The sequence below is a fragment of the Augochlora pura genome, chromosome 8 (genome assembly GCF_028453695.1).
Source record: "Augochlora pura isolate Apur16 chromosome 8, APUR_v2.2.1, whole genome shotgun sequence".
Lineage (NCBI taxonomy): Eukaryota > Metazoa > Arthropoda > Insecta > Hymenoptera > Halictidae > Augochlora > Augochlora pura.
The window spans coordinates 2,277,183-2,298,411 of record NC_135779.1 but is presented as its reverse complement, the minus strand read 5'-3'; the positions used below and the strand labels follow the sequence as shown (position 1 = coordinate 2,298,411).

The following is a 21,229-nucleotide window of genomic DNA, read 5'->3' as shown; positions in this document are numbered from 1 at the left end:
CGCTTCTCTGCGGATGTGAAATGAAATCCGTGCGGCGGTTTAAATCATTTTAGGTCCGTCGAGCTGTCCCTTCGGAAATTACAGAACTCTGTTTTCCTACCGGGACATGCCGTGGATCGTCTTAGAACACGCCGGCGTGCTCAGCAAGTGGAACGGAGGCTCCGCTGATTCATGGCTGAATTATTTTTATTTCAACGCCGAGATCGTACCGCGGCGAAAATATTCCAGCTAAGAAATACAGTGGCTCGAAAAAGTATTTAGGAGACTGGGATCATTTTCACTGATACGACGTATGTTTAAATAAATATACAAGTTTATATATAACTTTTCAGCTTAACTTTATAAATCGTTCGAATACTTAAGCGGTGTGAACATTCCGTGTTTTTTCTACATCTTTCCGAGATTATTATATTTTTTATATTTTTTTCTAAATCGGGAAAGTGTTTAATACACCGTAAAAGATTTTTTTCCAATTGAGTGTATATTTACTTAAATATATATGCATATCGTAGAAGTCAAAGTCACATGAATACTTTTGGAAGTTACTGTACAAATATCTGCAAATATCATTTCCCTCGATTCTGTCACGTACATGCTTCGCTTAAAATATTAATTAATATCTGTGTTCAATAAAATGCTGGTTGATATACTTCATCAATTTTATAAATATAGAATAGATATTTAAAATACATATTTTACTATACAAACTTGGAATTGCTAATTAAAATAAATATATTCTTTATTGAAACGGAACGCTTCAATATTTGTACTGTATTTATATATTTGTATTTATATTTATATTTATGTATTTGTATTTATATTTATATTACGTTGAAAAGAAAATTGTAATAGAAGCGTGGACTTTCGGAACACCCGGTGCAGCGACGATCAAAAGAAATGGCCGTGTAGAATCGTCTGCGTAATACGCGTTACAGCGTTACAAGAAATTATGCAACGTTATTAGTGATATTACTGGCCGGCTCGTTAGAATTACAGACGCCGACACGTCACGATTACTTAACGGCTCGATAAAATCCAGCGTTGAAGTCACACCTCTAAATATACGGACACGTTGCCTCGAATGAAAACGAAGGGGAGTCTCCTCGGGGAGTTATTATTACTGGAACGCGGCCCATTTTCCGATGCTTTCTCGCTGTGGAAATCTTAAAACTCTCAATTAACACGTCGACGGCCGCCTGGATCGTGTATCTGCGACGGAATTATTTCTCCGGGCTCCGTATGTAATTTTTTTTGCAACGCCGTGAAACTTGATCTTGAAATTCTCGTTTTGTTAAATTGATTAAACGGTTCCAACCATCTGGAATGTTTACTGATTTGCCATAGCGTTGGGGGAAAATATTTTCCAAGCGTTCGAAAATGACGCTATTAAAGAAGAACTTGCGTCACGTGAAATTTTCTTACATACAGTTAACAAAAATATATCTCTAAACGACGCGTAACATAAACGACAGCTCATTCTTAAAGCGCATCGTTGGTCTAAGAGAAACCCATGAAAAATATAAATTGCAAAATAAGCTGTCGCGACTTTTCTTGGAGAGCCGTTATCAACGATCAAATATTTGCGCGCGCGATAGCGTGCCTCTTTTCGAAACGGGAACAGGGATTGTTCGAACGAAGCGTCATCCACTGATCCCAGAACAACAAAAGCGCGAAAGGTCGTTGTGAATGCGACGGGTTCTTAAATTACAATGTTCGCAGCTTGCGATGATTCACCGTGCCTAACGCGCCCGCCGCCGCGCAAGTAAACAGCCGTGGGATATCGGACTCATCATTATTTGGCGCTTTGTTAAATAAACGAAGAATTGTGGGAGACTCGAACCCGTCTCTGTGTTTCACGCGGACCGTGTCCCGGGGGAGATACGACCGTATTAATCATTTATTATCGGCGGATTTTACACAACCGTGGTGTTAATCATCGGGCGAACACGCAGAGACCGGATCGTCGACACTAAATTCAATCGTTGCTTTACAATAAAACCTATTGTAATCCTCGTTTCTGTGTACATATTTAGGTGCTCATTAATTTTCTGCTTATTAATATAGAAATTTAAATGGTGGACTCTATATTTTATTTATAATTATTAATATATATATATATATATATATATATATATATAAATTAAATTTGAAGTTTATCCTTTCAGTTGTTTATATTGCTGTGCAGAAAATTCTATATATACATAATCAAAAAAAAATATATGTAATATATAATAAAAATATTTAAAAATATAAATATAATAAATATAGAAAAAGATTTAAAACAAGGAAACGAACTGTGTTCACTGCAGTATACTCTACACTTTCTAACGAAATCGTACATTGTTTACATCCTCCAAGACGAATCATCCTCCCGTCAGAATCAGCAGCCCATTAATAACTAAAATCAACGTTAGAGTTTCACAAAGCGGTTCTGTTAAAAGAAATCACGAACAAAAAGATTACGGCTGCGTATCGACCTAAAACCGGACGAGTAGAATTCCGCTCTCCCGCGAACGCTATTCCACGCGGCAAAATTATCGCCCGGAGCGATCCGTTCGCAACAAAATGGCTAACGAGAGGAGGGTCCGCCGCGGAACAGGGCGGTGCTGATTCGGCGAAAGTTCGCGCGATAAAACGAGTGTTTGTAAAAACTAAACGAGATAGAATCAGATACGGGTCCCGTTCCGAGAAACGAGTCCGAATCGTAGGACAGGCTCGCATGCTGGCAATAAATGCCAGATGGGGACGCGACCCTCGAAGCCCTTGAGAAGAAAGTTGAAAAGAAGGCTCGCGATAGACGCAAATAATAGAAGGAATTTAAAAAAAGAAATCCGTGAAATCTGTGTTCGCGTGGAGCAAACAGCGTCGCTGTAACCGGGCCACTGGCGATCATCGAAGCAGAAGGAAATGAATCGTTAACGAGGGTCGTAACCGAGATTAAGATTAATTGGCAGAAAAGTCGGATTAATATTGACGGCCGGCGATGATCCATAAGCTAAATATTGTGACACGTCGTTGCCTCCTATGGTAAACGTTCTCTCTCCAGGCTGTTTCGTGACTTATGGGCAACTCTCTGCGATTGTGTAACATCTGTGTAACGAGCATTTAACCATTCGAACTCTGAGGCACCACGAGAATTATTATGTCAAGTTCAAAAGTAATCTTTATGTTATCAAAAAATTAAATTTCAAAAGTTGTTCAAAGTGTAGCTTGCTCTATGTGTCACAAGACTAATATATAAATATATGTAAAATGCGACAACTGGATAAGATATAAAAAGGATATACTATAATGCAGAAACATTATTTCAAAGGGTTAAAGCGTTGCACTCGAATGGGACCACTAAAAATTGTATAACATTCGTTTATCTGTTTGAAAAATTGTCAAGAATGTAACTGCTGTACGAGTCGCAACATTCATTTCGATGTGTACAAAATGCAATAAATTATGTAAATTGAAATTATAGTAGATCAGAGAAACTATACTGAATTTAGAGTTAAAATGTCTTCGAGTGCAAGGGATTAATAAGGTTTTGATTTTTGTTCCGAAATTTCGATCTAAATTTTCGTTCCAATTTGCTCTGACTTTCTTTATTATGACCTCTTATTCTTAATTCTTTATTATTATATTCATACGTAGAAAATTATGTAAATGTTTTGTATATTATACGAACTTGCTAATTTCTTATTTTCTTATACCACCAACAATGTAAAAGTCACCATGTACCTATAATAGTAAAAACTCGGCGACGTTAAAATTACCGAGCGTTCGACAAAAGATATACCAAATAAAACAATAATAACCACCGAATAAAAATCATTTACCACCCCTGTGTTATACCTCATTTTCACAAATATCACACGAAAATCGAAATTTCCTCCAAGACAATAAATCTGCGAAAAATGCCAGTTTTCCACCGTGCCATTTAATTGTATCGCGATACTCTTCGACGCCCGAGCGATGTTAACAGGCTCGCGGCGAACGTTAACAACATCCGCGATGAAAATCGAGCTCCGCCGAACAAGGCGCAGCTCTAAAAAGTTCGAAAGCCGCGCGAGGCAAATGGAAGGCGAGCTACTCGAAAGGTCGTAAACGCTAATCGGAGCAGGCTCGGTTTTCGTAGTGGGCGTGAGTGAGAGGGAAACGCGCAGTTAGGGGTCCGAGGATGGGGGGCAGGGGCACGATAAATAAAGAGTGAACGACAGTGTGCACCGTTACCGAATGCAATTAGGTCGAATTACGTCGAAACGCCGTGGAACGGGGCGAAAGTGAAATTTGATTAAGAGAAGTGAAGTGGATCCGGGGTAAGGGAACGATAGAAGAAGAGAGAGAGAGAGAGAGAGAGAGAGAACGAAAGAGGGAGAGAGAACGAAAGTAGAAAAGAGAGCAGACGAACGATTCGCGGCGATCGTACGGGCACGAAACGAGAGTGAAATCCTATCGATCGGATGAGCGCGAAGCCTGATTAAAGAGGAATTAGACACGCGACGAAAACGGGGGTGGGGGTGGGTGGCGACCGGCACAAATAGCGAGCAGATTCCTTCGGAAAGGACCGACGTGGGACAACGATGTAAAAATTTCATTGGAACATCGTATAACAATTTCGAGCGATGCCTCAGAGTTACCATTCGAGTTGCAAAATAAATATGTGGATTTTGAATTTCCTCTATATAATTTCAAAACGAGAAATTCGCACCTCTTAGAGCGAAACCTACGAGAAACAATATACGGTCATTTAAGAATAACGTACATAGCCTCCAAAGTATGCGTGTAAAACATCGAGTTTTACTGTACCATTTAAATTATTACCTGAAATTATTGTCACTGAATGATTAAATTATTATATACCGGTTAATTGTATATTCGTGTATTAATTTGATACAGTCTGTGCGCAGGCAAAACACGAGTAATCGTGACAGTGAAACCGCGACACGAAACACGCTACTATAATAACGATAAAAAAAAAAGTCGCAGTGTTAATAACAGAACTGTCAAAGCAGTCAAAAGGCCTTCGACTTTTTTCTTCTATATTCTTCTAAAATCGAAAAAGGGTACAAAAACGATCTGTCAGAGATCTGTCTACGAACTTGTGGCGCGTGTCCTAATAAAAATGGCAGTAGGTTTAAATAAACTCAATCTTGTCGTCGTTATAAAACGAAACGCATTAGTCACGTTTAGGGCTGGCTAGTTCTCGCCAGTGTTAATAAATAAATGCACATTCTGGACCGTAATACCTCGTTAAGAAGCGTCGGTGAATAAAACCAAATGGGATGATCGAGGGAGTGGGTGGTAGGAGCGCGGGCAGAGACTGGCAGCTGTTCGTCGACTCCGGCGGCCATTACGAAATGCTCTCCCCGGTATCACTGACCTCGTTGCTTCCAAGTCGCAGAAGAGAAACATACCTCGAAACAGATTCACGGGCGTCTAGAAAGGCCCCGTTGTTTACGAATCGCGGATAGAGCGCGCCGGCGAGGGAGGGGACCGGCCGGGAACAAGCGTCGGTGATCCTCGGCTTCCGGTCGGCGGATCGAAACGAGACGAGACGAGCGCGCGCGCGCGCGTACGAGTCGACAGATCGTGGAGAATTTAAACAAAACGTCCGCGAGCTGTGAACGCGAAAATTGAGCCGGTAATGGCGCGTTTTACAGGAGCCAGAAACAACAAATCGATGGATGTTTTGTTAACGGGATACGGGAAACGCTTTTGTACCGTTTCCGAATGTTTGCTTTGCGGAAACAAATGTTCCCGCGCGAGGTGTTCGGGGAAAATTGATTAACGTTCGCTAATGCTCACAGAAGATTTATTATTAAACCGGACAAGGTGTGATTAATGGAGAAGGTTCCGTGTCCCGGTACGCTGTTTCGTCGAAAGCGAACGATTTCTTCGTCGAAACCGCGATCACGTATCCAGCCGCTGTTCGTGCAACAATTATGGCATGGAAAACCACGCATTTCGCAATATCTTACACTAGCAACGAGCGTAATGCTTGCATCGTGAAATATAAGTGTGTCTGGTTTCATATAATTTATCTTCTATGCGAAAATATTTATCCAGATAACGATTTACCGTATCTCGAGCACGCGTGTTGCAACAGGCGCGTCTATCCATTGTACTTTCGATTAAATACTTTTACTGTGCCAACTAAAGTGCTCGTCTATAATTCAACTCTATAATTGAACGATCAAAACGCCACTATAATACCCCCCGCGATCAAAATATTGTTCGAACGAAGCGTTTCCGAAATGCAAACATTTCCGAAACCCGTTCCTTTCACTCGCAAATCCGACGACAAACGCAGCTTTCTACCGCCGTGGCGGTGCAACCGTCGACGGCCGAGAAAAAAAGATAATTAGGCGCGCGCGACAATTACACGGCCACGTGTAAACAATAAGGTCTCGCTTTCGTGAAATGATCGGCGAGAAATTGCGCGCACTCGCAGCCGGCTCCGTGTCGTAGATTTATTGCTGGTTTTCAGGTACGACACCGCGAAACTGCACGATAATTCAATAGACCGTGCTCTTTGGCTGCGACGCGACGTGCCCACACAGATGCCTCTCATAATACAGTAATTACGTAAGAGATTACGGTGTCCGCATTCGAGCGACTTTACGTGCAGTAAATCAGCGGAGCCTGCACAGACCTGACGTTGTGTAAATATTTTCCTATCCCCGGAGTCAGAGCGCGCGCGCGCGCTCACACGGATACGAAATTTCGCCAGTTCCCGCGTCCTGGCAACGACGGTGTCGTCGAAGCCGTAGGCAGCCGTGTATAAACTGTGATTCACTCGTATCGTCGCGAGTAACCGTGTAAACAATCGACGAGGTCAAAGTCAACAGCGGATCCCTGCGACGTATTGGCCAGAAAATCGAACGAACGTTCAACCGATTCCCCCGAAGCGGCGATACAACGATAACTCGATTAACGCTGAATCTACCATCGCCGGTCAAACGACCGGTTCCGCGTTTTTCATTACATAACTATTGGTGTCGTAAAGCTGTTACACCGTTCAAAATTGTTGAATATGTCTCTGTACAGGGGGGGGGGGGGGCATGGGCTAGGCATGGGCTATCATAAGAATTGCGAAATATTTGAACGAATTCCATCGTGTAATTCTTGTGTGGCAATTTCTGGTCGCTTTTAGTAGGTTTAGTGTTAACTGAAGAGAACCGGGGAAGAACATTGCGATTGAAATTTATACAACATCAGACATCGACTGAATGTTGTGCACGTCGCTTGTCCATTCTTGCCGTAGAGAAAAAAATAAACAGTTGGGACATGCCTGGTCTATGAGAACAGGTTGTTGCGTGGTGGCTAACGCGAAACTAATATTATAAATGATATTATAAAATGAATTTTATAATAATAAACACACGTTGCAGTAAACGTGGTAGTATAGTATAGTAATACGTTATAGTTCGTTCTATCGAATTCATGTAAAACATTTACGGTTGATCGACACCGAGATTAACCGAGACTAACCCTTAGTACTTTGAGAAGATTCAAATTTTGTTTCGATTCAAAAAGGACCGATCGGCAGCGCCACGTTCATTGAATTAGATGCAAAACGTTCGTCACGAGTTCTGTCACGTTATTATAGCGCAAGGGGTTTCAATCGAGGTTCAGCGTGGTCGAAAAATGTACGAGGCTGATGACTCACCTGATGTTGGAGGAGCTGCGCTGCACGTCCCCAGCGGGCCTCCAGCCGACGTCCGTTTTGGTCTCAGCGACGACATTCTCCTCCTTCTGTCTCTCCTCTTCCGGCGGATGCAAGGGAATTATGATATAATCCGGCTCCTTTTTAGTCTGTTCGTCGATCACCTTGCCGCGATTCACTTGGCCGTGCGCGTCACTCTTTTTCTGCACCTCGGACCGCGGCACTTTCGATCTACCACTGAACCGTAGCCTGGAAAACCTCTGCAGAAATCCGCCGAACCCACCCTTCTTCCTCTCCTCCTTGACGGCGGTGGTCCCGGAGGACGCGTCCACCACCATGTTCCTCTGGAACCTCGCCGCGGTGTCCTTCTTGGACGGGGTGGTGGTGACGATGGACCGTTTGGCGGTCGCCACCGGCGCGGACATCCTCGTCGCCTCTTCTACTACCCTAACCGGTGCCGCAACCGCAGTTGTTGTTGCCGCCGCGTTCTCCTCGTGACGTTTGTCGCGATCACCGCGATGATTCGTATCAACTAGCACGGCCACCGCTGGCTTCCCACTCCGTTCGCTGGGCTCCAGCAGGCCGTCGGTGTTGCTGCCACCGCTTGGTGGGGGGGCAACACCGTGGACAGCGTGTCCCCTCGTTGCTTCCGCCGCTACCACCACCTCCGCCGTCGGCTCTTTCTCCTTCTCCTTTTCTCTCTCTTTCCTTTCCTCCGTCCCCTCCCTCTCCCACACAGCCGCCGCCGTCACCTCCTCCTCCTCCTCCAGCTTCTCCGGCGTCGTAACCTTCTTCGCGGAAGCCTCTTTCTCCGCGGCCTGCTTTTCCACCACGACCCTCCAGAGTCGTTCGCCGTTCTTGCCCGACGACGATGACGACAACGAGGAGCCTCGAACATCGTCGGCGTCGCCCGCGACTTCCGGCGACTCTACGTCGTCGTCTTTGTCTCGGTGTCGCGCGGCCGTCGTCGTCGTTCGCTCCGAATGAAAGTCGCTCGTGTACGATCTGTCCGAGTCGGTCCGATCCCGTCGATCAGTTGTATCGCGGTGTTCCGGGGACCCCGGGGGCGTCGAAGCCCCCGTCGTAGTCCCGTGTGCTAGGTCAGGGGGTTGCGGCTGGGCCGCGCTCGGCGCTTCGCACGGCGCGACCCCCTCCAGGCTGGAAGTTCCTATGGGTTTGGTTTCCAAGCAGGGGAAATCTATCTCGTCGTCTACTAGGGGGCGTCCACTACGATCTCTTCCATAGGCTGAAAATGGATCCGAGTTTTTTTTTACCTGGCACAACAGCGACTCCTCCTCCTCCTGCTGCTGCTGCTTCTTGAGCCGCTCGCCCAGCTGGTTGATGGGCACCTGGGTGAACGGGCCCTTCGAGAACTGCGAGAATATGTTCTCCGTCGATTTCGAGTACGTCTTCGTGTCCTGGTACGGCTCGTGTTTGTGCAGGTTCGAGGTCGAGCTGCTGCTCATCTGTTGCACCATGTCGGTGACCCTGAGCCGCGGTCCCCGCCGGGACGCGCGCTCCTCGAGCTCGTCGCAAGCGTCCATCCGCTGGAAAGCGGCCCTGGACGACTGCAGGCCCTTTATGTAGTCGCACTGCTGGGCCAGCTCGTAGCTGGCGTTGTTCAACACGCGTCTCCGACCGCCGAGGCCGCTCTTCGGCGACTTCGGGGTCTGCTCACTGTCCTTGGAAGCCTCCTTGCGGGCCCGGCCCGAGCGGAAGTTCTTCTCGTCAATCTCGAACTGCTGAGCCAGCTCGTAGCTGGCGTTGTTCTTCACCCTGTGGGCCCGCAGTCTGCCTGACAGGGTCCTCTGAACGCCGTCCATGTTCTTGCCGTTCAGGAGGGTGCTGGCCTCCTCGACCTCGCGCTTGAACTGCTTGATCGCCTCGTCCACGACGCCGAGGTCGTTCTCCATCGCGATCGCAATGTCCAGTACGCAGTTCCCGCGGTCCTGGGTCTTCACCGTCGAGGTTACCTGCTTCTTCTTCTTCTCCCGCGGGTTCGGGCAGTGATCGCCCACGCAATCCGCGGCCTCCGACAGGTTCTCTTCTGCCTTGTCCAGCTTCCCGTCGACGATCGCGCTCTGGGGCGCCTGCGTTCTCACCGAGGTCATCGTCAAAGAGTTCTTCAGCTGCTGGCCGGCGGTAGTCTCCTCGCCGCCGTTCTGTCGGATCTCCTCCATGCTATCCGGTCGCTGGTTCTCGTTCGTGATCTCCGCCATTTCGTGGTCGTCCGCAATCACTTCGAGGTACTCGGGATCATCGTACGAGGTGGAAAACCCGCAGAGATTCAAGTCGACTGGCACGCTCGCTACCCTGGTGTAGTTCTCGAATAAGTTCGAGGTGGAGACGAAAGAGGTTGCCCTTGAAGATGTGCGCGCTGCCAACGACCGTGGACCGTGTCCGGACTCCTCGATGCTGCTAGGCAGACTGGGCGCGCTTTGAGATTTATCCGTGAATCTAAAATTAAAGCACTCCTCCTTGCTCCACCCTTGACGCTGGTGGTGCTGGTGCTGCCGCGGCTCGTGGTGCTCGTATTCGTTGTACCGAGGATGCTGATGCTGCGGCGGCGGCGACTGCTGCCGCTGCTGCTGCTGCTGCTGCTGCTTCGGCTGCTGATGATGATGATGGTGATGGTGGTGATGATGATGTTGATGATCGGCAACCATGTTGCTGAGACCGTGCGCCATACCGCCGGCTATATTTAACCTGGTCTGCAGCAGACGAAACGAACTCGACACGGTCGCCTGGCCGGACTTCAGGTCCAACAGCGCGTCTCGCTTCGACTCGACGCCGATCTCTCGCAAATCAATCGTGTTCCTGTAGTCCACGGAGGTCGCGTAGTTGCACGTCGGGTCGCCAAATACCATCAATCGATCCTCGATCTCCGATCCCGCGCGACTCTCCTTCAGCAGCCGATCCTCCTCGTCGTCCAGGTCCTCCTCGTCCTCCTCGTCCTCGTACTCCTCGTCTTCGTGCCAGAAGTCCCTGGTTCGGGCGACAGAGAAATTATTTCGTCGCCTGTCGCGAACGTCGCGCTCTGCGTTCCGCGGAAACGACGAGCACGCCGACGGTAGGCTGTGACTCGCGAACACGAGGCAATTTGGTCGATTTAAACCACTAACTGCTAAATCTTGTTTTTTTTAATTATTTTATTATTATCGAGTATTATCTTTTTAATTATTTAAAAAGTTTTTAATTATTAAAAGTTGTATAACAATTATATTTAAATTATGTTTCGTTGTTAAAATATTTTATGCTCTTTAAAAAGTTTAAGGTGCGAGTTGTTAATATGCACGAATCAAAATTAATAAGACAAAATTGTCTATTGTTCTAATCATTTTAATCCTTTAGAGTCGGATTTAGTTTATAGGCAGGTGTCATGCTGAATTAACCGAGCTAGGAGTTCATTTCGTTGAATTAACAATAATTTATACTATGCGAGATTAAGAAGTTAAACCAAAATTTATTAATTCCTCTTTAAAGTTCATTTTACCGTGGTAGATTTAGTGTTAAAACAATACTGGCGTGACTCAAATGATTAAACAATCGAATTAGCCTCGTTGTCCGTTGTATAAAAACTGCAGCACGGGTTACGAGAAATGCCGAAGTATTTATTAACGCATTGTTGACCGTCGTTGTGGGTTAACTTTTGTTCACACTTGCGTTAGCAATTTCTCGACGACGTGAAACAGTTTCTGCGTGAAATTACTGGTCAACAATGGGTTAACATGATATATATAAAAAAAAAACGGAGCAGGGTCTTTTAAGAAAGAACTTTAAATGTTCGTTGAAAAAAATACCGAAATAAACTCTGTCCGACAACTTGAACTTGCCACGAAGCTTTCTAATATTAGTCTATACTATGACTTGTTTGTAATGAAACTGTAGGTTTTACGAATACGAATGAGACCACGATATAAACAGAAATGTCAATTGCATTTACGTACGAATACAATAAGTAAAAATATAAAAAAAAATATATTTGACCAAATAAATGAGAAAATGACTGTGTACACATTGTAGGAGTATCAAAAATTTCCTCGCTCTTCCTTGTTAATAATAATATTGCGATATAATGATTGCGATCTATTTCGGGACTCGGAATTATCCGGCACGAATAACGCAAGGGTCCACGCCCCTGCAACGCCGCGTGTTCTAAATGTTCTAAATCTATTGGACTCGAATGTCGCTTTATTATGCCACTAATAGTTACTACACCTGAGGTGCTCCAAGCATTTGCGCAATCACGAGAAGTGAGGCGCGTAACGGGAGCCAGTAGGCGTGACAAGAGTCAGGAGGCGTAGCCCTTGCGTTCTATGTTCTTACATGCCGGGTAATTCCGAGCCCCAAGATATCGTAATCACAGCCTCACAAATTTTATTAAAATGAAAATTCAGAATAAGAAAATACTCAACCAAAAAAAAACCCGATCGATCCGCGAACGCAATTTCGGATCCCCTCGAAATGAAATGCAAAAGTCAAGGAGGTCTATTCGGGGTTGCGATTGCGATAACTTGGCCAAAAAACGAGGGTCACGTAGCAGGCTTTTGATACTGACAGTCGTTGCCAAGGAAATTTAAAGACCTCTGTTCGACGGCCACCGAATCTCGTTTATCTTCCGCGGACCAACATTCGACGAACAAATGAGAAACGATCGGAGAGCCCACGGATCGAATCCCCGCGTTCACAGATCGTGCGATACGTTTCCAGAAAATTTCGTCGCAAAATTTTCAGAACCGTGACAGAGGACCGGGCGCGGCTGCCAAACGTTACAACTGCGACAATTGTAACGTGTTGCAATCAATCCACGCGGGACAGCAACCGGCAACAAAACACGGAACAGTGTAGAAGCTCGGAAGTATAGCTGCGCGTTGTGGCGTCATCGCTCGACACGAGTTCTAATTTTAAAGAATGCAAATAAATTAGCGGAGCGCGAGATTATTTTTTTAACAGATCTAACTTTGAAGATTATCGATTACGGCAATCGTAAAATTTCTTATAAATTGTCACGCACGTTATTATTATAATTATTATCGTTGATAATTATATATTATTATGATTATTATTATTATATTCATTATTATTAAGTACCGTATATTATTATAGCATTATTATAATCATTATCATTAATTATTATATATTAATTTATAATTCTACAACGGACAATTGGCTGTGCCTAATGTCACCACCGGTTCTCAACCCGTTATCTACAAGACAGGAACAAGTTCTCAACTTTACCTTGGACGGTGGCCATTTCGCCGTATCCTCGACAAGTCCGAGTTACGTTTCAGGTACAAAGGTGCGAACCCGTTCGTCAGCCCGCTGGGTCCGAACTCGTCATCCTTCTGACAAGTGTCCAGGCTCTCGAAGCTGCGGTAGGGTCTGAGTCGCGAGAAATGATCGACATTCCCGAAACCGTTCGGCAGGGTCTTCTCGTAGTCCTGCTCGAGGCTGTCCGGAGACGTGTTCTCCGGATGGGAGGCGTTCGAACGGTTCGAGTACTCCAGAGAGTCGAAACTGTAGCTGGAAGGCGACAGGGTGGCGCAGGTCCTCTCCAAGGACTCGAACTGCAAGAGGGAGCTGGATCTCGACGACGCGGAGGATCTCGAGGACCGAGGCGACGCCGGATAATCCTCGAATGTCACCTGGTGGTCGCGATCGGTGCCGTTGTTCCTGCGTCGTCGCTTTTTAGGCACGACGGAGTTGCACTCGCTGCCGCTGCCATCTGCAACATAGCCGGCGGAACCAGATTTTTTATTTATTTATTTATTTATTTGAGATCAATGTTGAAACTTATTTCACTTTTATGTGGCTCTAATTGTAAAAATACCAAAGCAGACGAAATGACTGGTTTACGATCTCCTTTTTCACAATTCCTGATCAAAAAAACGCTTTTGTCAGAAATATTTATACGAATATATGCTTTAATCAAGTATTATTTAAATATATTCTTTATTCAAGCATATATTACAATGAAATACGTGGGAAGTCGCAATCAAGAGGAATTGTCCTTCATCCTCAATAAATTCATTTTCATAGAAACAGATGGATTAAATTAAATTATTGACGCATTGTTTTAATAAAACCTGTACGCATCTAAATAAATTGGATCTCGCGCGTTTAAATTAAGGCAGCCTGCGCAGTGATTTTTATTGCCAAGTTTAATGTAAAATACTTATTTCAAACATCAAAGAAAACTCAATCTCGTTAAATCCAATTTTTCTGTCAATCATCCCGCAACGATAATGTTTCCCGCGTTACACAAACTGCTTTATTCTCACATAAATTCGCGTTCGTATCCCCGCATCGAAATTAATTAACTCCTACTGTTCGCGATTTAACGAACAGAAAGGTCATCATTAAACACCATTTTCTCAGCGCGAATTGTTAATTCCGCAGCATAAAATCCTTCCGCGAACGAGGACTCCGTCGGTCTGACAGAACGAGAGAGCTTCCGTTCACGGCCGTCGTCGAGAAGAAAACGCAGGAACGGTCTATAAATTAAGATCGCTAACGAGGTGATTACGATGTCGTGCTCAAGAGGGAACACGGTGAAACGTGTCATTCGGGATCGAGTGGCGTTATCGCGGCTCGTGTCGTCGATCACGTGTGTCGGACGACGGTCACGAAGCCGGCGGGGGCCGGGCAACCGGTGACCGCATAACGTTGTAAGCGTCGCTTCCGGTTGAATGAACCACGGCTTCCTGACAGCCGACGACGGCGACGACGATTATGGGGGGGCCACAGCAGACGCGTAAACCTGGCCGGCGGGTGCGCGAACACGGGGATTGGCCGGCCCCTCTTGCCGAAGACCCACTTCCGTGACTCGACTTCGTAAACTGGGCCGCGGGACAGGCCAATCTTCGAACCGCGCGGCTTTTCACCGAGTTTCTAATGCCGTCAGCAATGATAACGCGGAACGCCCGGACACCCGGCCGCCGATTATTCGGGGAGTCATCAAATGCGCGATCGTCCCGGAAGTCCGTGACGAGACGTCTTCAGGAACGGAGTCTTCGAAAGCGCGAATAGACGGGCGGTTCTTGCGAGATTTTCGTTCGAGCATTGCTGAATTGATGGCTGTCGAACAGAATTCGAAATTAATCGAAATATTTGTTGGATAACATTTTGTTTAACATTGTTTTCGAATAAATTTATTAGTTTATTAAATTTATTATTATTAAAATTTATTAAGTACGTTGGTTTATAGGAATTTAGGATCTGCTTTTATGTGAACTTATTGTTGCATTTACTATCATCTGCAATTTCGACAATTTTTAAATATAAAACGTGAATTGATCATTCCAGCCAGCGCGTTAATAAAAATAAATTTTCGGAATAGTACGCAAGAATTCAGATTATTATACTATAATATTCTGCTACACAATGTAATCCTTTTTTTTACAAATAATAGTAGGAACATATGCACTCCATCATTCTCAATGATGCACTAAATGTGCTCGATATAAATGTCTAAATGAAAGCCAGAATAAATATGTAAATTAAAATCGGAATAAAAATTTGAATTAAAATCGAAATAAAAATTTAACTTAAAATGGAAATAAAGATTTATATTAAAATTGAAATAAAAACGTATATTAAAATCGAAATAAAAATATAAATTAAAGTCGAAACGAGAAAGTAAATTAGAGACGAGCAAAATGATAATTGTTCGGCGAAAGTTTCTATCGTCCGATGAATAGTATCGCATGAAAATTCGGCGCGCCCGAAATTCCTCGCCGTTACAACGGGAGTAATTGAATTCACGCGGCAACGTGTTGCCCTATCAGTTTATTTTTGCATGATCGCATGCACGTGGAATTCAACGACTAGTCCATGGTAATCCTATATGAATCACGTTGAAGGTGATCTAATATTAGATGCAACGGAAGAGAATCGCGCATACGTTCCTTCTGCAGAGATATAAGAAGGCATTCCACTGTCGATTGTTGGGGGAAAAAGTATTTGCTATCTCGTATTGTTCTCCTAACGCCCGCTCGCAATTACATAATCCTCGGATAAATTTTATTAAATATCGTATCAAAGAATAAACTCGCAATGAAATTACGAATTACGAGATAATAAATTAAAAACGACTTCAGCTTCGCTTAGCAGTACCTATGCAATTAATGTATATTAATAACGTGTAAATTCTTCTAGATTTACATCTTTTGTGATTTAAGGTCACGAAATAGTTTTTGTTCTAATTCAACTAATTATTAAATTAATTATCTATTAAAATAATTAATTCTGTTGTTCAATTAACGTTATAGAAGTGCAACGATTTAAAGGAAAATAGAATTATAAATTTCATTTGCTTCGGACTGAAACGATACTGTACATGATTCATTTTTAAACCAAAGATTGCAGAAGAAGATGCAATAAAATATTTTACAAGACTCTACATGTCTACAGTATTTTTCTTCTTCGTCAGACGTAGAAGTGGCGGTTCTACTAACAGTGATCGTGTTAACTTTCATATTCTCTATTAAATATTAAAATAGACTTTGTATATGAATTGGTAGAACATTGTTAACACAATTATATTTGCATTAATACCTGAACATGGTATTTAACGTCTGAGCTAAACCGAAGAGAGCACTTCAAGTGTGCTCTAGCCGGTAAAGAGTCGCCGCCTAGGGAACAGTAACTGAACATACGTGCAAGCGAAACCGATTGCATACTGTAAGGGGACTCCGAATGGCGCTACTTTCAAACCTGCATCTTATAGAGTTACACACGTAATATCACGGAAAACTTCAATTTTCTACTTCATTATATTTCTACCTATTAACTACCTTAATTAATTATCATTTATTTACAGCTTTTCTAACGATATCTATATTTTTTTGACTTTAAAATTTTCAAATTTGCTACCTAAAACGAGAATTAATTCCCTGGTTAACAAATTCAAAACAGTAATTGCTCTGCCGTGTAGCTTTACAATTTCAAGATATTGTTAACATTATCAAATGTGTTTACATTTTACAAAACTGTCGAAAATATGACTGCCACGTGATTCACAAAATTAAATTTCATACGCGTAAAATAGAAATACTGTATCGGTCATACGAACTATTTTCGATTTCCGGTTAAAATGGCTCCGACTATAAAGGGTTAAATGCAGCAGTGTCTTCAGCGATATTATCAGAGTTACAGTTACTCGGTTGACCACCTATTTACAGTACTAATACGGATCACAATCGACACAGCGTCCGAGTCCTCGATAGGTCGCAAGCATTAAGTAATAAGACCGATATCTGTCAGAGTATTTGCAGGAAAGCCAGGTGGGTAAGTGCAAGCCCGTTTCACGCACTCCGCGGCGTAATGTAGCGCGTGGCAGTCAGCCCATGTTCGGAATTGCTGCCAAATTGACACTGGTCGGCCCCCGGTCCAACAGCTTCGGTATTTTTAAACCTATTCTCGGCCTATTATAACGATCAGCGGATATAAATTCTATTTAACAGGACAGGCCCTAGCGGCGATCTTACCTGCCGATCTCTGCTTCGATCGTATGTGGATCACGCTCTCGGTCTCCGAGTCAGAGCCGACCCAATACGTGGTACCGCTGCGATCGGAATCGCTCTGAAGATCGTCGGAGGTCTCCTCTAAAATCGTCTCCAAGAAGTCGACCTGCTGCACCAGCACCGTATCTGCGAACCAATAGAAACGTCGTTAGAAATGCTAACACAGGACAGAGTATACAGGGTGTCCTAAAATAATCATCCAAGAAATAAGGGGTTCCTGAGGTCATTCGAAGTAACTTTTTCCTTAGCTAAAATGCAATCCGTGGCTTTGTTTACCGATTATTAATGGAAAACACTGACCAATAAGAGAAGAGCTCGCTTGCCGCGAAATGGCCGAGCCAACGTTAATAATTCGCAAACAATCCCGCGGATTTCATTTTAGCTAAGGAAAAAGTTACTTCGAATCACCTCGCGAATACCTCCTATTCCCGGAAGTAACATCATTTATAAATATCCTATGTCGAGAAAAATATCAATATGTTACGGACAATGATTATAATAATTAGAATAAAATTGCAGTACTTATTATTTCCAAATACAATTATCACAGATGGCCAAAATATGTTGGTATCTACTTCGTCTGAAAGTGATCGATTGCGCCGAGACCATACTATTCATGCTCGGTACGAAACCTCAATAGATCACATTCCTGCATGTGTACCATCACCGTGGTCGACGGTGTCTATAACGTGGGGGACCGTGAATTATTTTCCCAACGGATATGATTTAACTATGGGCGGAGTTAACGGTATAATACACGCGATGATGTACATTTATTATTTGTTTGCCTCCTATGGACCGAAGATGCGGGAAACACTTGCGCCTATTAAGCACCTGATCACATAGCGCAAACGATAAATAGACAGAGTTAGGCTGTGAGATCGAACTTAACATTCTACGTAATTTTATTTCACCTTGAATCAACAGCAAGTCTTTTGCGATGATCTAAAATTCTTCTAAAAAATATTTAAGAACCATTGTGTGTAGCATTGTGTGCTCGTCAAAATTGCAGTCGAAGCGAGACTTACTATTCCTGCTGTATCGGAATGAGACTGCCAGACCTCGTATCGCTCCAGTCAACTTGACATTGTTCTACAATTTTTACGGGCAAAGTTATACCAAGAATAAGATAAATAAGGAGTAGACAGACAAACTTCAACGTTTAGCACGTGTCTTTGGTAAAGTTAGAAACTGATAAGGAAATCACCGCTTCGTAAGTGTCGGGACGTTGTTGAAAAATCACGTAAACGTTTTAAAGATTATTTACCACCATAGGCGACCGTCACTAAATTAACAAAATATTTCAAGATAAAAATTAAAAAATGCGATTCATGGAACGTCCAAACGACATCGAAGTAAACCCAAGTCTTCGAGACTAACCGGGCGATAAACAAACCGTGGAAAAAAATCGTTGAAAAGCAGTGAAATACCACTTTGAGAGACACGGACGTTTCAGGCGGTCCGGTAAAAGTTCGCGAACCCGTCTGTACGGTGGACAGGCGGCTTTAGGTAGAGATGAACGGTTACGATTCCGCGGAGTGTGTAACCACAGTTTGTATCCTTCGTCGCTTCTAAACGACCGCTTAACCTGTCCGTGTCGCTGTCGGTAACGCTTAGTTGGTAGGTGCAGCACGACGCATAACTGCATGGCATTGTGCAGCGACAGAACGAACGCGCACGAACCGTTAATTCAGAGGTTACTCTCGTGGAAATATGCTCGCCGCCTAGCGTGTACGCTTTCATTCAGTCGAGAAAGTTATATAAAATGGAAATGGAAATAAAAAAAAAAAACACGCTAGTTGCATCATCGCGCTGCCAGGAGATGCTTGCGTATCGTTCGCCTTGTGACGAAACGTCTCGCTGACACGTTCGCCGCGCAACACCTATGCGATTCCGTGAATTCGAACAATTCTACGGGGTGGACTGCCGGTAACGTTGCTAGTCAGGTGCATAATAGCAAGCGAGGCGAACAGGTATTACGTCTGCGGACGTGCTTCGCGCGGTGTCCCCTTGAAAAATAGACCGTGACTCCGTCACCTGGAGGACTGCCTTTGGACGCGCTTCACTCTTATTTGTACTTGTTTCGAAAGAATAAGCTTGAAACAGGCTTTGCTAGATTTGTTGTTGCTGGACGAGAAAAAAAAAACGGTGACGCGAAAGACGAAGTGAATAGGAAGAATATCAAAAGGCTGCGCGGATGTGGGTATCTGGCTTTTAAAGCGCGAAGATTTGCGATCCGGTTGTAACATTAAGTGGAATGGTATTCTCTTGTTGACTGTGCGAAAAATGCTATCGCAACGTGTAACTTTTCTGTAATAACATGATACGATAACAGATGAGAATTTGTTCCGTTGAACTTTCCTGCTGTAACTAACGTAAACGTAATCGGTTCTGAAAATCGTAAACACAATTTGCATGAATTTCACTAGACATACATACTTCCTAATGTACATTCTCATTTTATTATGTAATTGCACAACGTACACGCATCGATCCCCTTGAAAGAAAATGTATGGTTGTGTAATAAACTGGATCGCTGATTTTATGCATTTCTCGTATAAGTTTATTGCCGTAAGTTTAAAGAGAAGAAGAGTAAAGGATGTTCGAAAATATTTTGTATTAATTTTCAGAAAATTTTAGGAACAATTACCAACTGGGTATTGCTGGGTTACTTTAAACGTAAGATTAAAGTTTGGATTGTCTGTATTAAACTGTTATATAGTTATTCGTATTTGCCGCCGGTGTTATTTTTATAATATGATAAATTTATGCTGAAAATGATTTACCTAGATTAGTTCACAATTTCTTTAAAACGGTCACGTTAGATTAAACGTCGACGTGTTTGTCCAACTTCCCTGAACGCTTAATTATGAAATACGAACTGAAGCCGCAATGGGAAACTCGTTGGCAAAAAATGCAAAAATATACATTTGTATAGACGTGTCATCTTAAATGAGCAAATAGATGCAAGAACTTTGAATAGCCGCACAGAAATCGACTAATCACTGACCGGCTAACATACTTCATTCTAAAAAATACATATAGTGAAATATAATAGCCGCTACGTCGGATTTAATATTATTTTCGAGCATTTAGAATTTTTTTGTCTTGAACGATACATTTGACAGTGCATGCATTTAACGACAGATTTTAATTATTCGGTCTTCATAACTAACGGATAATAACATTAACAAAAACACGCACGCATCATCATACGTCATGTAATGCCTATATAAGAACCGCGAATAGTTCGTTCTCTCGCAGTTGAGATCACTGAAACGCATCCTCCGGACGATCCGACCGCTTCAAATCTCGAAAAGTGATAGAAAAGATCGATCGACATTGTGCATTTGTATATAAAAAACATCTCACCGACACATGCGTAAGATATTACAGACTGTATCAAATCACACCATGTCTTTGGCCGAGATTTATGATTACTACATCATACAATTATCGGGTATGTAATGGGCAAGAGTCGGATAGACATTTTGTTGTTCTCAAATAAAACAACGTATAGACATTCCTCGAGTTGTTCAATCTGTTCGTTACTTTAAAGCGACGTCAAGTTTAACCCTTTGCAGTCGGAGCCATTTCAACTGGAAATCCAAAATATTTTTCCAGACTTATAGTGTTTCTATTTGACATAACCTGGTGCATCTTATACATTATGGAATTGAATTGTACGAATCGTGCAACAGTTAACAGCTCTTAACAATTTGTTGAATATAAGTAAATTTGATAAAAATTATTTTGAAACGCCGCATGATCATTTCAGGTCCATTCGACCGCAAAGGGTTAAATTGTGAATCTGCTCGATCTAGCGTTTCTCAGTTGATCGTCGTTTTAAGAATTTCTCTATCAATTATCGCATTGTTCCACATTGTCATTATTGAATAAATATCTGTTACCATTATCAGTGTCACAAAATTAATTTTTTTATGTGTTGAACCTTCGTGATTACAAGAGAACCTCCTCCGGCTCAATGTTTATAAGGAAAAACGAAATAAAATAGGACTCGCACAGAAAAAAAGTCACGATATTCGACAAA

The 21,229-nt window shown here is 43.3% G+C and overlaps 2 protein-coding genes across 3 annotated transcripts in view; one reads left to right on the top strand and one right to left on the bottom strand.

Annotated features, from left to right (window-relative positions):
* LOC144474331 (uncharacterized) overlaps window positions 1-21,229 on the bottom strand; it is a 100,967-nt gene that overhangs the window by 61,002 nt on the left and 18,736 nt on the right. For both annotated transcript variants that reach the window (XM_078189061.1, XM_078189062.1), the window contains exons 3-5: window positions 17,143-17,304; window positions 12,893-13,379; window positions 7,658-10,639 (exon numbers count right to left, since the gene is read on the bottom strand). In XM_078189061.1, the coding sequence (XP_078045187.1) occupies window positions 7,658-10,639; window positions 12,893-13,379; window positions 17,143-17,304 (3,631 nt within the window). The remainder of the gene's footprint in view (window positions 1-7,657; window positions 10,640-12,892; window positions 13,380-17,142; window positions 17,305-21,229) is intronic.
* Window positions 20,593-21,229, top strand: part of LOC144474444 (very long chain fatty acid elongase AAEL008004-like) — a 2,218-nt gene continuing 1,581 nt past the window's right edge. Inside the window, exon 1 of the mRNA XM_078189288.1 lies at window positions 20,593-20,638. Coding sequence (XP_078045414.1) covers window positions 20,593-20,638 — 46 coding nt within the window. The remainder of the gene's footprint in view (window positions 20,639-21,229) is intronic.